Raw genomic sequence first — 15989 nt, forward strand, 5'->3', positions numbered from 1 at the left:
GAAGAAGGATCTAGGCCCAAAACGTCAGCTTTCCTGCTCCTCTGATGCTGCTTGGCCTGCTGTGTTCATCCAGCTCTGTACCTTGTTATCTCAGATTCTCCAGCATCTGCAGTTCCTACTATCTCTAAAACCATTAGCTTAATTGCCCGAGGAGCACAAGAAATAGTGAGGTTTCCTTAAAAGAAGCATTGAGGAGGGGTTGCTGGCTTTCCCACCTGCAACCAAGGACATGTTCCTTTCAGAAGATTCTCTCCAGAGATTTGAATATTTCTTTTCAATTTGAGATATCAGGTGTTTGCTGGACTGAGAAATAGGTTTGTGAACAGAAGGCAACAGATGAATGGAGGTTGGTGTGAGTTAGTAAGCATGTTTCAGTTACTGTTCACTTCCTTTCTCCAATGACCACCACCCACCATCCCTCCCATTCTCACAATCCTTCCTCTTCCCTAATCCCTGCCACCACACACTCCATGCAAAAGAACAGACAAGCTGCTATTTCTGAATCCCTGGAAGGATTTCAGGGATTTTGTGCATTGTTTAGGTCAGTGTCACATTGGCCTAATCAATCTAAGATGACAACACAGTTAGAAGACAGAAATAGAGCAGGGTAAACTGAAACAAATGTTCAGGGAAAATGGCCATATCACACTAATATGGAGACTGAATTCTCTGAACACTGATCCAAAACAGACAGAAACATAAAAACAGAAAGATATATGGGCAAAGAGACATTCACACAATGCAATTCATCAAGATGATTCAGAGAAAGCACATTTCCGAAGAGGTATAGACATGTAACTGTCGGCGAGACGGTTCATGGGCGAGCAAGCAATTCATTGAGGAACAGCACAAGAATTGAACACAAACACTATTATACGTAGAGATAGTAGGAACTGCAGATGCTGGAGAATCCGAGACAACAAGGTGCAGAGCTGGATGAACACAGCAGGCCAAGCAGCATCATAGGAGCCTGCTCCTATGATGCTGCTTGGCACACTATTATACGTATGTTTTTACTTTAAAGATGTATGAATAAAAACTCAAACTCAGAAATTTGTTATCACAAATATAAATTTTAAAAATTACACAATAATACTCATCCATAGCTACCTTTATAATGTGGTCAAGGAGTTTACAGAATTATAATCATAGGATTAACACCACAATGTTAAGCGCCTGAGTGCGTGGACTGGTAGTGGTCTTGTACTGAGAGACATTCCTAAATTATTAGAGTACATTCGTAACAACGTGATAAATTAAATAAAATTTCCGAACCAGAAGACATCAGAACAAGGTAGACTTCACTAAGTTAAAAGGAAACTCAAGAGAAACGTCTTTAGCCTGTGCAGTGAGAATGGGGAACTTGCTAGCATGAGGGCTTATTTGAGACGAAAATTATGGGTAGTTAAACGGAAGCCAGATTTTAAAACAGTGAAAGGGAAAAGAAAGGGTTTAACAGACAGACTTCGATGAGAAAGGATCGGAGGAAATTTGAATGGAAAAGTCTGTGAGCTGACTGGCCTTTGCTAAGCTGAATATTCTCTAATTCTACCTTCAAAAAAGTTTGCAAAAGTCAGACCATTTATTCATGAATTGTAAATGCAGGCTAATGGCAAGTGGTTGCAAATAAGAATAATTAATTTATCTTCTAAAACAACAGTGAAATCAGTCCTCTCCAGCTCAGATACTGTCTGGTGACACTACAGATGTTGCACTTGAGTCTGCAGCTGGCGCGAGAATAACAGCTGCTCTCGCGAGACTTCGCCTCGGTTCCGGCAAGATGGCGGCCTGGAAATACCTCTCGCTCATAATCAGGGAAACTGCAGCAACTTTTCCCGGCATCAGAAGTGCCGTGAGCCCGAAGAGGCTGAGCCCCAGGATCCTGGTAGGGCTTTCAGCTGCCGGAGCCGGGGCGGTGCTGGCTGGGGGCCTGATATTTCACGAAGCTGAAAGTCGGCGGAGGAGTGGCGACCTGAGCCGCAGGTACAGTGTGTACGCGGCTGAGCAGCAGGTAAGACAACAACCAGCTGTCAGCTCCTGTCACTGGGACTGCTTTCACTCGCCACTGCGTCCCAAAGAGTGACAGCAGTCTCCATACCTGATGCTGTTTCTCAAATATATGCCAAAGCAATTTATGACACGCCAGAGAGTATCGCAAGTACAGTGAGTTGGGCCAGCTTCAAATCAAATATATGAAGTTGCTGGTTGCAGTTCCTTTTTGCTCAATTTATTATCGTTTAATTAACTGCAACACAACTGTCATCGTTGCTTAAATAGCATAGTTTGTTTGTTCACAATGAAGGCAGGTACACATTGCACTGATTATGGACGTCGTTTTATTGTGCAGTCGTTTTGGGATTGTTTTAAACAGATAGTTCTTATACATACGGACAGACAGACATACATATTATAAATAAGTATCTAGAAACCGGATTCAGTAGGTCAAGTATTCAAACCTCTGGATGGTGTGTTGCTTTCAGGGGAACTTTTAGGTTGAGTCGTTCTTATGCACCTATGTAGCATACTTGTAATATTATTATGGACTGCATTACCCTTGGGATTGCAAATTGCAAAATAACATTTAGGCTGCAGTACAGTCTTAATGAAGTAACTAAATAGTTTGGCACCCTTTTGATCACAATAACTTTCTGTATATTCATATAAAAAGTTAATGCTCTTAGCCAACCAGTCATTAATTCCAGTTACTTGAAATCAAACTAGCCTTTATGCATGGTTTGAAATTAGTTTGTAATATGAATTGTGCGACTCAAGTAAAAGAGCACAGGAATTTCTATTTTGTTGCAGGATTTCCTTTGAAACTAAGTAACCACAAATTAAGAAGAGTAGACACAATAACTTTTAATGTGATATTTCATTTGGTACTGAAAAAATATTCTGTTTGTATATAGTACAGGACAATGGAAAAGAAAACTGTATCAGAATGGCGTGAGCAATAAATAACCACTGGATTCACGTCACTTTTGGGTTTGAATATCGCAGAAAAGAGAGACATGTTGTCAAGACTTTTAGTCTTGCACATATCAGGAGAAACACAAGAAAGCCCAATTTCAAACAATTAACAACAATTTATGTTATAAAAGATGAGGGTGCTGATTGATTGTTATAACACCCACACTTGGAAATATATTCCTGTTCCTTTAGCATTGCTGGATCAAAATCCTAGACCTCCTTACCTAACAGTGTTGTGGGACTCTACACCAAATAAACTGCAGTAGTTCAAGAGGACAGCTCACTACCAACTTCTCAAGGACAACTAAGAATAGGCAGTGAATTCACACACATCTCTTGAATGAATAAAAGAAAGGTACTCTGATTGGTTAAGATGTTGTATGAGAAAGCAACGGGAAATTATGGGTCCCCAAACTCCTGGGTCATACAAAAAGCACAAGACTTGAAAATTTTTGCAAAGAAGGGTCATTGTGAATGAATGCATGTCAACTTTTAAGAAGTATAAATAAGTCATATTATGAGTTCAACTGATTCTTTTACATTAGTTCCTAGTGCCGCTGAGGATTGTTCAGCAAATGCTGACCAACAGTGGAACTATATCCAACAGCAGATGTTTTGTTTTGGATTTTCCAAGTGTGGACTGAATGAGAATTGTCTGTATTACAGACGAAAAATGGAAAATGTGATTTGATTTGACCAGTTAACTGTTGGGACATCATTACGGCAATGATGCTATCTGATTTGGATCTTTCTGGGTCATCTTCTAGATCTGAGGTGTATCATGGAATCATGATTGTCAAGCTTGTGTTTTTTGAGGCAGACCTCCATTGAAAATCAAAACAGAGAAAGAAAGCTCACCTCATAGTCACTATGGAAACAAACTGAAGCTAAAGTTCGGAACCCAAAACTCCACAGCAGACTGTTTTTGATTGAAGCTGTATAAAGGATGCAGGGCAATTAAAGCTTGATAGCAGCAGAAGATGAGTCCTTTGATACAGTATAGGCAAGTTGAAGAAGGCAGAATCCAATTCTGAAATCATGAGGTTGCTGCTGTTTTTGTTATTCGTAGATTACATTGATGGATCAATGCCATCAGACTGTAGAGCTTCTGCAGATATGTGCCCATTGAACTTGGGTTGGTTGTGCATTGCTGTCAACTCAGGATCAGGATCAGGGTCAGTCCTAGAAGGAGAGGAGCTGAAATTCTTCTTATCAGAGACAGAATTTTGAAGGACTTTGTGACTGAATTCAATCTATGTGCTCTGAGTTGCCAAATCATCTTTTAAATTTATTTGTATTTGCTATTACTATGTAATTTAAAGTTGATCATTGACTAGAATTTGCCTGTTATTTCATTGATAACTTCGGTTGATTTGAATGGTTGAGTGTAGAACGTTATCTGAGTCAGTGTTTAGCGGTTGCTTTGTTTGATTCTTCTTCAGTGCAAATTCTTTTGTTTTAAGTCATGTAATCTTGAGCTTCGTTTCTTTAATAAATAATTGGGATTACAGTTTTTCTCATCTTTTTAAAATAGTTATTGGTTACAGAGGGAAACGGTGGCATATTTATAATGTCACTGGGCTTATAATTTCAAGGCCTAGATTAATGCTAGGGACATTGATTCAGTTCCCGCTATGGGAACTGCTGAAATTTAATGGTGGTGGGAATGTGGAGTTGAGGCCATAGTAAGTTCTGCCATGGCAGAGCAGGCTTTAGTGGCCTGTTCCTACTCCTAATTCATACAGTGGTACGTCTTTATTAAAATAATAAGAGGTGCCTACGTGGATCTTGACTTAGATACTCTGATATATGTTGAACAGTTCATGGTACATAATGGAGAGGCAGAATTATTTGAGCAAAATTTGTATGAAATGGCTTTTCACTTTGCTTGTAAAATTGGCAAGAGGGTGTTGAGGTGGGTATCCATATGTTACTAGTGTCTAAATTTTCACTGCAGTAGCTTGCAAGATAATTTAGAAACATGAACGATTATGTCATTAGATTTGAAATGCACTTTTTGTTTTGATTGCAAATACAATTAGAAGAACAAAGACTAATTCAAGCAGAGGAATCTGAGATGAAGAAAGTATGTTCCTTGAATTATGGAGTCAGACAATGTCTGTTCAATATTTAGAAGATGTTGAGGTGGAGTTGACTGCAAACCACTTAACTCATTTACCTAACCTTCAAGCACCACCTGCCCCACAAGCCAGAGTCTGCAGGCCACCCATTGAACTTATTAATCATCTCAATACCCATTAAATCAGTGTGGAAGAAAATCGTCCACAATCCTAAGGGGCTAACCAAGAAGATGGATATTTTGCTTCTCAGGTGGGTGAACAGGTGTTGATGTAATGTTCAGTTGAGTCTTCTACCTATAACATCTGTCGAGGAGAGGACATCATTTACTGCAGGAAGAGAAAGCAAAGCTAAAATTGGGTGGATAACAATGGTACCAATTGGATGCATCCCATTTAGCAGGACAACAGTGGAGAGTTACTGGAGGAAGATGGTGTGACCTACTGTCAAAGTCTGCAAACAGCCCAGAAAAGACCAGGAGAGAGTTTTGTTTGTCACAGACATATGGAATGTTATTTGTGACAAAGACAAGAATTGTCTTGAAACTCTGGTGGGGCAGAAGCCTGATTGGAGTGATTCATACTTAAAAGTCCTAGAAAAATAGACATGAATTTGGGAGATAATAAGTACTTTTCAGAGGAACACGGGCAGTTGTTTACAAGGCTGGGATGGGTAGGGGTGGGGGTGAGGGTTATCGATGGTTACATTTTGATAGCTACAGTGGCAGCAAATTTGAAGTAATGGGGAACAGAACTTGAAGGCAGAATATTGTTAACAATCTCAGTTAACATGAGATTAAAGCAAAATACTGCAGATGCTGGAGGCCTGAAACAAACTGAGAATGCTGAAGAAACTGAGCAGATCTTGCAGCGTTTGTGGGGAGAGAAACTGAGTTGATATTTTGAATCCGTATGGCCTTTCTTCAATGTTAGTGGGTATAGGATCTTGAGTATGATTTATGAATGAATGATTTATTTGTGAATGATTTTGTTGTCACATATATCTAGGCAAATACAGTCAAAAGTGCTCTGTCACTACAATCTGCTGCCATTTTTAGGCATAAGAAAAATAAAAGAAAGTACTTAAACAGAGTTCAACTTCATTGGCTGAGATCTCAAACATGGCTCCAGGACCTGTGCAAGGGACCAGTTCCGGGCCAGCCGCAGCCAGGAGACCCTGTTCTGGGTACCGACACCGCATGGAGGATACACAATATGATATCCAGGTCCTGATGAATTGAGTAATTCAGTCAGAGTTTGGTGTTACAACTACTTTGAGTTTCCTGCCTGCAAGTCTACTTGAAATACCCTCTTGGACAAATCAAGCTTGATGGAGAGAGTGGGAGAGAAAGAGAGAAACTAGAGAATGAAACAAGTATTCAGGGGTGGGACAGAGGAGAACCTTAAACAGGTTTTATCCAGTGAGCTGAGGGAAGTAAGAGAAGCAGCTGATTGAATGGTCTCAATATTGGTGACAAAGAAAATCCATGAGGTCCTTGCATTTGTTGCAATTAAGGATGGTGGAGACTGGGGAAGGGGTTAAAAAAACAATCTTGTGGTAGAGAAAATAAAATAGGGATTGCCTTTACATTTCCAGGATAATGAATGGCTAAACCAATTGTCCACCATATTTGTCTAAGTCTGTGTCTATATCTAACGACTGGGGAGTCAGCAGTGACGTATCATCACTTCACCTCTCAGCAACAAAGTAAATTTCCTTTTATGGGGATGATTGGAGCATGGAGTTTTGCAGTAGGAAATATTGAAGAAGGGCCATTTCAACTTTTAGAGGAAAATTGGATGAACTATTTGAAGATGAATACACAATTTGAAGAGGAGAGTGGAGAGAGCAAGGCAGTCAGATATGCTGGGTTGATTTGCCCAAGCCAAGACGCAGCACTAACCTGTGTTAGAAACTTCCAATGTGCTATGTTCCTTGTTGAAAATTGAAGTTGTCAATTTTCTGAAAACTACTGATATATGACAACTTTTTTTTAGTTTTATTAAGGACAAAAATTTCTCAAATCCAGTGCAGTTATGTGTGTCACGTCAAACTTTAAATCAAACTGGCATATTTGTGTACATTTTTTAAATATGTAGATCTGTGGGGCACTTTTAAAAGATGTGTTGCTCTCAAACTCATTATTGCAATGAATTTTAGGAATTGTTACTGTTGTGAATTCAAGGTAAGATTAAAACATATACCACTATTAACTTAGCTCTGTTTCTGCTGTGAGTAAATAATTTTCAGATAACAATCAACTCTTAAGAGGGCTAGAAAGCTGAAGTGCACTTGTGACTTCAACCACACTAAAACCGTTTCACAAACAGAGCATTAATGATATTCCTAGTATACTTGGGAACATCCATGAATATTTCAAGGAAATATGGTGGCAAAATGGTAATGTCACTGCACTAATAATTCAGAACTCCAGGTTAATGTTCTGGGGTCATGGGTTTGAATCCCAGTGTAGCAGGTGGTGGAATTTGGATTCTCTAAAAAAGAAAACTGAATTAATCTAGCCTAATGGCAACCATTATGTCGATTGTCATAAAAAAAAACATCTGGTTCACTAATGTCCTTTTTAGGGAGGGGAAATCTGCCATCCTTGTCTGATCTGATCTACATGTGACTCCAGACCCCATGAATTTAGTTGACTCTTAATTGCCTTCTGGGCAATTAGGAGTGGGCAATAAATGCTGGTTTAGCCAGCAACACCTATATCGCTTGAACAAATATTTTTAAAAATAGACAGGATGCTATGTGACTTGAGGACCTAGGTATTGCCAAGCAACCTCTGACCTTGTACCTTTTTTGTTTAGTTGCTAGAGGTCAAAGGTTTGGAAGCGATGTTAGAAAAGGTTTTGTGAGGTGCTGCATTTCATTGTGTTTATATTAATCACTGCAGCCACACTTTGGAGAGAGTGAATGCTTATAAATGTGAATGGGTACTAATTCACAGAGACCTGTGACTGGAAGATTGGGTATTTGGTCAAGTGTGTTATTTCTAATCATTTACTGCATTTCTAGTCTGGCAGCTAATTCCTTTAGTATCTGGACAGCTTGATTGGTTCGTGCCTACTGTTCAAACATTGGTGGCGCTTGCTGAAAGTCTTCAACTGAGAGTACATTCTGTGGCCTAACTCCCCTCATGCTTTCTCCAACTGGTGTTAATATGGAGGCCATCTGAGCTATCAGCCTAGGTTTCTGTGCCCATATTTGTCCTGATGCCATGAGACTTCAAGGGGTCCAAAGTTAATGTTGAGGAATCTTAGGGCTGCTCCCATCCAAATGTATACCAGTGTGTTGCTACTTCAAATGGAGTTTTCTTACCATAAAAACATAGGAGTAAGCCACTAGCCTGCTCCACCATTCAGTATGATCGAAGCTGATCATCCAACTCAATGCCCTGGTGCCTTGAGCCATAAGAGCTTTACCTACCTGCACCTCGAAAACACAATGTTTTGGCCTCAACCACTTTGTGTAGTAGTGAATTCACAGGCTCACCACTCTGGGTGATGACATTTCTTCTCATCTCAGTCCTAAAAGGTTTACCTCTTGTCCTTGAACTGTGACTCCTGGTTATGCATTCCCCCACCATTGGAAGCATTCTTTCTGCATCTAATCTGTCTAGTCCTGTTAGAATTGTGTTGATTTCTATGAGATCCCCCCCCCCCCGCCACCAAAACCTATTCTTCTAAACTCCATTGAATACAATTCTAACTGACTCAATCTCTCCTTAACATCAGCCTAGGAATCAATTTGGTACACCTTCGCTGCACTCCCTCTATAGCAAGAAAATCCTCCCTTGGATAATGAGACCAGAATGTCATACAGTATTACAGGTGTGGCCTCACTGATGCCCTGTGTATTTGCAGCAAGATATCTTTGTTCCTGTCCTAGAATCCTTTCACTATTTATAGTGAGAGGCCAACATACAGTTTGCTGCCTTCACTGCCTACTGCACCTGAGCACCTATTTCGATCAACTTGTGCACGAGGACACCCTGTTCTCATTGAATATTCTCCCCTCTTAGTTTACAGCCATTCAAATAATAATGTGCTTTTCCTATTTTTCTAACAAATTGGATAGCCTCACATTATACTGCATCTGCCACGCATTTGCCTACTCACTGAACCTGCTCAAGTAATATTGCAACATGTCTGCATCTTCCTCCGAGCTCAACCTTCGACCAGCTTTGTGTCTTCTACAAATTTTGAGATATTACATTTTAATTCCTCATTTAAATCATTAACATATATTGTGAATAGCTGGGGTCCTAGTACCAATCCTTTCAGTATACCACTAGTCACTGGTTGCCGCTCAGAACAAGACCCATTTATACCTACTCTTTGTTTCCTGTCTGCCAACGAATTTTCTATCCATCTCAATACACTACCTCCTATCACACATGCTTTAATTTTGCACAGTTATCTCTTATGTGAGACTTTGTCAAAAGCCTGCTGAAAGTCCAAATAAACTACATCCACCAGCTAACCCTGATCAATTCTACTTGTTACATCCTCAAAGAATTCAGTGGATTTGTCAAATGTGTGGGATGATGGGTTGGAGGAACCTTGAATGGTGGCTGATAGACATACTCAGAATGATATCTATGTCAGGTTGTTCCTTGAATATGTCTATGGAGCAATTCTTGCAATTTTGATATCAGTCCCCACACATTAGCAAGAAGGGTTGATTGAGCTGCATATGCCATTATTGTGCCTAAATGCAATACACAATTGGGAGTTTCTCTGGTTTTTGTATTTATCCTTTATTTTGTTGTGGTTTGATACAACTAAGTGGCTTGTTGGGACATTCATTGAGTTAGTAGTCAACCATGTTCATGTCGAACTGGAACCACAGGAAAGGACAGCAGGCTTCCATTCCTGAAAGAATGGAAGAATCATGGGATTTTTATGACTATCTCACAATGTAGTTGTTACTTTTGATGACAATATTTTTGTCCCAAATGTATTTTGTTTTAATTCACAAGGTGGGATTTGAACTTGGATTGTTACTGCAACAACAATGGACATCTGCTTTGGAAAATGAAGACTTTGACCAAGTTCCCTGCTGTCATTTTTGTTTTCCTATACAATCGAAACCCAGGGATGGATACAGTTATTATATAATTGTGATTACAGAGACACGGCTTCAGGGATACCAAGAATAGGAAGGGAAAACAAAAAGTGAAAGGAAGTCGGGTAGCATTGTTAGTAAAGGAGTAAGTTAATGAAATAGTGAGGAAGAAGTATTATAGCAGGCCCAGAATAGAAATGTTAGCATTTGAGCAAGGTGGTTTATTGAAATGGCAAACAACTGGAAAGTCGGAGTCATGCCTACGGGCTGAGTGGGGGTGTTCCACAAACCAGTCAGTCAGTTTGCATTTGGTCTCGCCAATCTAAAGGAGACCACATTGTGCACACAGCACATTAGCTTGAAAGAAGTACGAGTGAAATGCTGCTTTACCTGGAAGATGTGTTTGGGACCATGGACAGTGGGGAGGGAGGAGGTGAAAGGGTAAGTGTTACACCTTCTGTGATTACATGTGAAGATGCCATGGGCAGTGAGAAAGTGCTAGTAGTGGTGGAAGAATGTATCAGGGTGTTACGGAGGGAACAGTCCCTGCAGAATGCTGACAGTGGAGGCGAGGGCACGTGAAGACATGAGGTTCCCTGTGTGGCACCCTAGTCCATTTCTTATCACTGAAATTTTCTCACTTCATGATGTCACCTTCCCATGTAATTGCAGAAGATGTACCACTTGCCCATTCAAGACCCCAAACACATCTAGGTGAAGTAGTGTTTTACTTCTTTCAACGTAGCCGATTATATTTGTTGCTCACCATGTGGTCTCCTTTACTTTGGCAAGACCGAACACAGACCGATGACTGTTTTGTGGAACACCTCCATTTTGTGAAAATTACTTCAACTTTCCAGTTGCTTGCCATTTCAATAAATCACCTTGCTGTCATGCTAACATTTTGTCCTGTCCTGCTGCAATGTTCCAATGAAAGACCATACAGTCTGAAAGAACAACACATCATTTTCTGCTTAGGCACTTTGCAGCCTCTAGGATTCTTTATTGAACTCTACAAATTAAGGGCCTGCCTCCCTCTCCCAGAGCCTGATCGCTGTCCTCCATTTATTTACATCTGCTGTCAGCAGAAAAGACCAATTTTCTCCCTTCACATCTTAAATTTATACCCATTTGACATCTCTATTTATCCTGCACCCCAATTAGCAATCTCTTTGTCTTTTGTACTGGGCCTGCATACCATCTGTTCCCCTCACTCATCCTCTGCCTCTGTCAAAAGTATAAAATCCACCATTTCCAACCCCTTCCTGTTCCAGAGAACAGTCATATTGGGCTCAAAACATTCACTGTTTCTCTCTCTCCACAGATGCTGCTAAACCTACTGAGCTTCAACAACATGTTCTGTGCTTGTTGCTAAAGTTTAATAGACCTGGTTAGTTACAAGATCCATTCCAGATTCACATACATTTTCACAAGTTTTACAGAGTTTAAAAAGTTTATCATAACAAGTCCAAAAGAAATGATACTTAATAAAAACAGTGGTTATCAACATTGGGCCACTAGTTCACAATATTGTTTGATTGGGCACCAAATTTCTGTTCTGTTCTGTTGACTGAAGCTCCTCTGTCTTTGGTCTTTCGTCTTGTGCATTTAATCACTAAAAACCCAGGCCTTTATTAATTCTTGTTGGCCACACCCTCCTCAATGATCAGAGGCATGTTGAACTCTGATTGCCTTATTAGTACCTAAACAGTTCATAGCCAATTTTAGATAACCAGGTGTGGAGCTGGATGAACACAGCAGGCCGAGCAGGAAGGCTGACGTTTCGGGCCTAGACCCTTCTTCAGAAGAATTAACATTAACTTTAAATTAACATTATAAAACTTAGTTATGTCTTTCAATAGGAGTATTTTACCTTGAACCATGCTCATGTGTTGGACTCAGTTTACATTAGTCTGAGGTATAAAACAGCCATAAAACCATAAACCTTACTTTTGACCTAGCCGTGACTTCTTCCCAATAGAAAATTCTCCACAACCAACTGCAATTGAACAGAAGACCATTTGATTCCTCACTTGCTGAATGAAACCAGAATGATTAATTGAAAATAACTCAAAGCATTCCCATTGACACAGAGTGTCAAAACAAGTATACATGTTCATCTGATAACTTGTGGTTCTTACTGTGATATTCTCCACACTCTGCCAACAGACAACAACTCCACTTTTTGGTTGCAGGCATCCTGATTGACTGAAAGCTTCATCAGACAAAATCTGGTACCTGACCCGAATGGTAAAGTCCTAGGTTTCAACCTTTTCATGCTTATCAGTTTGTGAATAGGCCAGGAAAAATGTGGCCGCTTTCTTCACAAGGAGGCAATGTTCCTTGAGGAAGAGCTCAAATTGTGAATCTGTGCCTAGCCAAGCCAGACTGTCATCCACATACCAAACTTCGGCGGTTACTGATTCATTCCAGGTTGTTTGTTTATCAACAATTCACACTACATCATAGAATCCCTGTAATGTGGAAGCAGGCCTTTTGGCCCATCGAGTCCACATCGACCCTCCGAAGAGCATCTCTGTAATCCTGTATTTCCCATGGCTAACCCACCTAACCTGCACATCCCTGGATACTACAGGCAATTTGGCATGGCAAATCCACCTAACCTGCATATCTTTTGGACTGTGGGAGGAAACTGGAGCACCTGGAGGAAATCCATGAAAAGATGGGAAGAACGTGAAAACTCCACAGCGTCACCAGAGGGTGGAATCAAGGCCAGGTCCCTGGTGCTGTGAGACAGCAGTGCTAACCGCTGAGCCACTGTGCCACCCCAGTGTGCCATACCATCTGAAGACAATGAATGAATTGTAACTGCTTGCTTAACAGTATGAATGTCAAACAGACCATAATATAAAAAACCAGAATTAGACATTCGGTCTATTGAGTCTGCTTCACCATTTGTTCATGGCTGATACATTTCTCAACCCCCATTATCCTGCCTTCTCCCCATAACCTTGATCCCCTTACTAATCTATCTATCTCTGTCTTAAATACATTCAATGACTTGCCCTACATAATATTCTGTGACAATGAATTCCACAGATTCACCACTCTCTAGATGAAGAAATTCCTCCTCGTCTCAGTTTAAAGGATCATCCCTTCATCCTGAGACTGTACTCTTGGGTTCTAGTCTCTCCTACTAGGGAAAACATCTTTTCCGCATTCACTCGGTCCAGACCTCCTCAGTATTCTGTAAGTTTCAATCAGGTTTCCCACCTCAACCTTCAAAATCCATTGAGTACAGACCCAGAGTCCTCAATTACTTCATGGTCATTCTTGTGAACTTCTTCTGGAGCCCTCCAAGATCAGCATATCCTTCCTAAGATACTGAGCCCAAAATTGCTCACAACATTTCAAATGCAGTTTGACCAATGCCTTATAGAGTGTCAGCAGTATGACCTTGCTGTTGTGTTCTAGAAATGAATGTTCGTACTACATTTGCCTTTCTAACTGCCAACCGAACCTGCATGTTAATTAACCTAAAGAGAATCCTGAACTAGGACTCCCATATCCCTTTGTTCTTCAGAATTCCAAAGCCTTTCCCCATTTAAAAATAGTCTATGCCTTGACTCTTTCTACCAAAGTGCATAACATCACACTTTCCCCACATTGTATTCCATTTGCTGATTCCTTGCATCCCTACCTCCTCACCACTACTTGTCCCTCTGCCTATCTTTGTATCATCTGTAAACTTAGCAACAATGCCCACAGTTCCTCTGAGCAGATCATTAGTGTATAATATGAATAGTTGTGGTCCCGACACTGACTCCTGCAAAACTCCACTCGTCAGACACTGCCATTCTGAAAAAGACGCTTTATCCCCACTCTGCCTTCTGCTAGTAAGCCAGTGTTCAATACATGCCAGTGTCATGCCTCTACCATGTGTTTGTATCTAATTTAGCAGCTTCCAGTGCAGCAACTTGACAAATGTCTTTTGGAAATCCAAATATTTTACATCCAGTGGGTCTCCTTTGTCTAACTTGCTCGTTACCTCCTCAAAGAATTCTACCAGATTTGTCAGGCATGACATCCCCCTGACAAAGCTGTGCTGACTCATCCCTGTTTTACCATGCATTTCCAAGGACTCCGCAATCTCATACTTAATAATGGACTCTAAAATCCTACCAGGATCCGAGGTCAGGCTAATCAGCCTATAATTTCCCATCTTTTGCCCCCCTTCCTTCTTAAATAGGGGTGTTACAGTAGCCATTTTCCAGCCCTCTGCGACCCTCCCTGACTCCAGAAATTCCTGAAAGATCATCACTAATGCCTCCACAATAAAACCCTGCAGTGTAGTTTATCCATTCTGTGTGATTAATCCACCTTCAGAATTTCAGCACCACCTCCTTGATGGCAACTGTACTCACTTCTGCCCTCTGACTGTCTTGAAATTCTGGTGTGTTGGTGACAACAATATGATAGAATTCACCCTGCAGTTTAAGAGGGAGAAGCTTGATTTGGATGTAACAGCATTGCTATTGAGTAAAGGTAATAACCTTTGGGTTTCAACAGGGCCAATCAGCTCCTGACCTCATTCCACCTTTGGTTCAAACATGAACAAAAGGGCTGAACTCCTAAAGTGAGGTGGGAGTGACAGCCCTTGACACAAGGCACATTCAAATTTATGTGGCATCAAAGAGCCTGAGCAAAACTGGAATCTGTGGATATCAGGGGGCAAATTCTCTGCTGATTGGAGTCCACATGGCATAGGGGAAGATGGTGTGGCTGTTGGAGGTCAGTCATCTCAGCTCCAGGGCATCTCTACATGGGTGCCTCAAGGTAGTGTCCTAAGCCCAACCATCTTCAGCTGCCTTATTCATAACCTTTCTTCCTTCCTTCATAAGGTCAGATGTGAGGATGTTTGTCGATGATTGTGCAATGTTCAGCAGCATTGACGATTCCTCAGATACTGAAGCAGTTCATGTTCAAATGCAATGAGATCTGGACAATATCCAGGCTTCAGCTGACAAGTGGCAAGTAACATTCATGCCACACAAATGCCGGGCAATGACCATCTCCAGTAAGAGACAATCTTATGGCATGGTGGCTCAGTTGCTAGGACTGTTGCCTCATAGTGCCACGGACCCGGGTTCAATTCCAGTCTTGGGTGACTGTCTATGTGGAGTTCGCATGTTCTCCCCGTGACTGTGTGGGTTTCCTCTGGGTGCTCTGGTTTCCTCCCACAGTCCAAAGATGTGCAAGTTAGATGGATGGGCCGTGGGAAATGCAAGGTTACAGGAATAGGGTAGGCATTAGGTCTGGGTGGGATGCTCTTCGGAGGGACAGTGCGGGCTCAATGGGCTGAATGGTCTGTTTCCACACTGTAGGTTTTTATGATTCTATGATTCTCTGAATCTAATCTCTGCTTTTCGACTTTCGATGGTGTTATCATCATTGAATTCCCTGTTATCAACATCCTTGCGATTACTACTGAACACAGTTGCTGCAAGAGCAGGTCAGAGGCTAGGAAAAATGGTGGGAAGTTTTTCACTTCCTGACTCCTCAAATTCTGTCCACGACCTACATGGCACAAGTCAGGAGTGTAATGGAATGCTTTTCACTTGTCCGGATGGGTGCAGCTGCAACAACACTCAAGAAACTTGACACTATCCAGGACAAAGCAACCCACTTGATTGGCATCACATCCACTCCCTCCACCGCTGACACTCAGTAGCAGCATAGTGTACCGTCTAGAAGACGTACAGCAGAAATTTGCCAAAGGTCCTCTGACGGTATCTTCTAAATACATAACCACTTCCATCTAGAAGGACAAGGATAGCAGATAGATGGAAACACCCACACCTGCAAGTTCTCTTCGAAGCCACTCACATCCTGACTCG

At 41.2% G+C, this 15989-nt stretch overlaps 2 protein-coding genes across 4 annotated transcripts in view; one reads left to right on the forward strand and one right to left on the reverse strand.

Moving 5' to 3' along the window:
• LOC109920797 (fibroblast growth factor 9) overlaps positions 1–15989 on the reverse strand; it is a 310515-nt gene that overhangs the window by 109832 nt on the left and 184694 nt on the right. The window lies entirely within an intron of this gene.
• Positions 1761–15989, forward strand: part of micu2 (mitochondrial calcium uptake 2) — a 413733-nt gene continuing 399504 nt past the window's right edge. Inside the window, exon 1 of the mRNA XM_048597612.1 lies at positions 1761–2011. Within this exon, the coding sequence (XP_048453569.1) occupies positions 1781–2011 (231 nt within the window). The 5' untranslated portion in view covers positions 1761–1780. The remainder of the gene's footprint in view (positions 2012–15989) is intronic.

The sequence above is a fragment of the Rhincodon typus genome, chromosome 6 (assembly GCF_021869965.1).
Source record: "Rhincodon typus isolate 14 chromosome 6, sRhiTyp1.1, whole genome shotgun sequence".
Lineage (NCBI taxonomy): Eukaryota > Metazoa > Chordata > Chondrichthyes > Orectolobiformes > Rhincodontidae > Rhincodon > Rhincodon typus.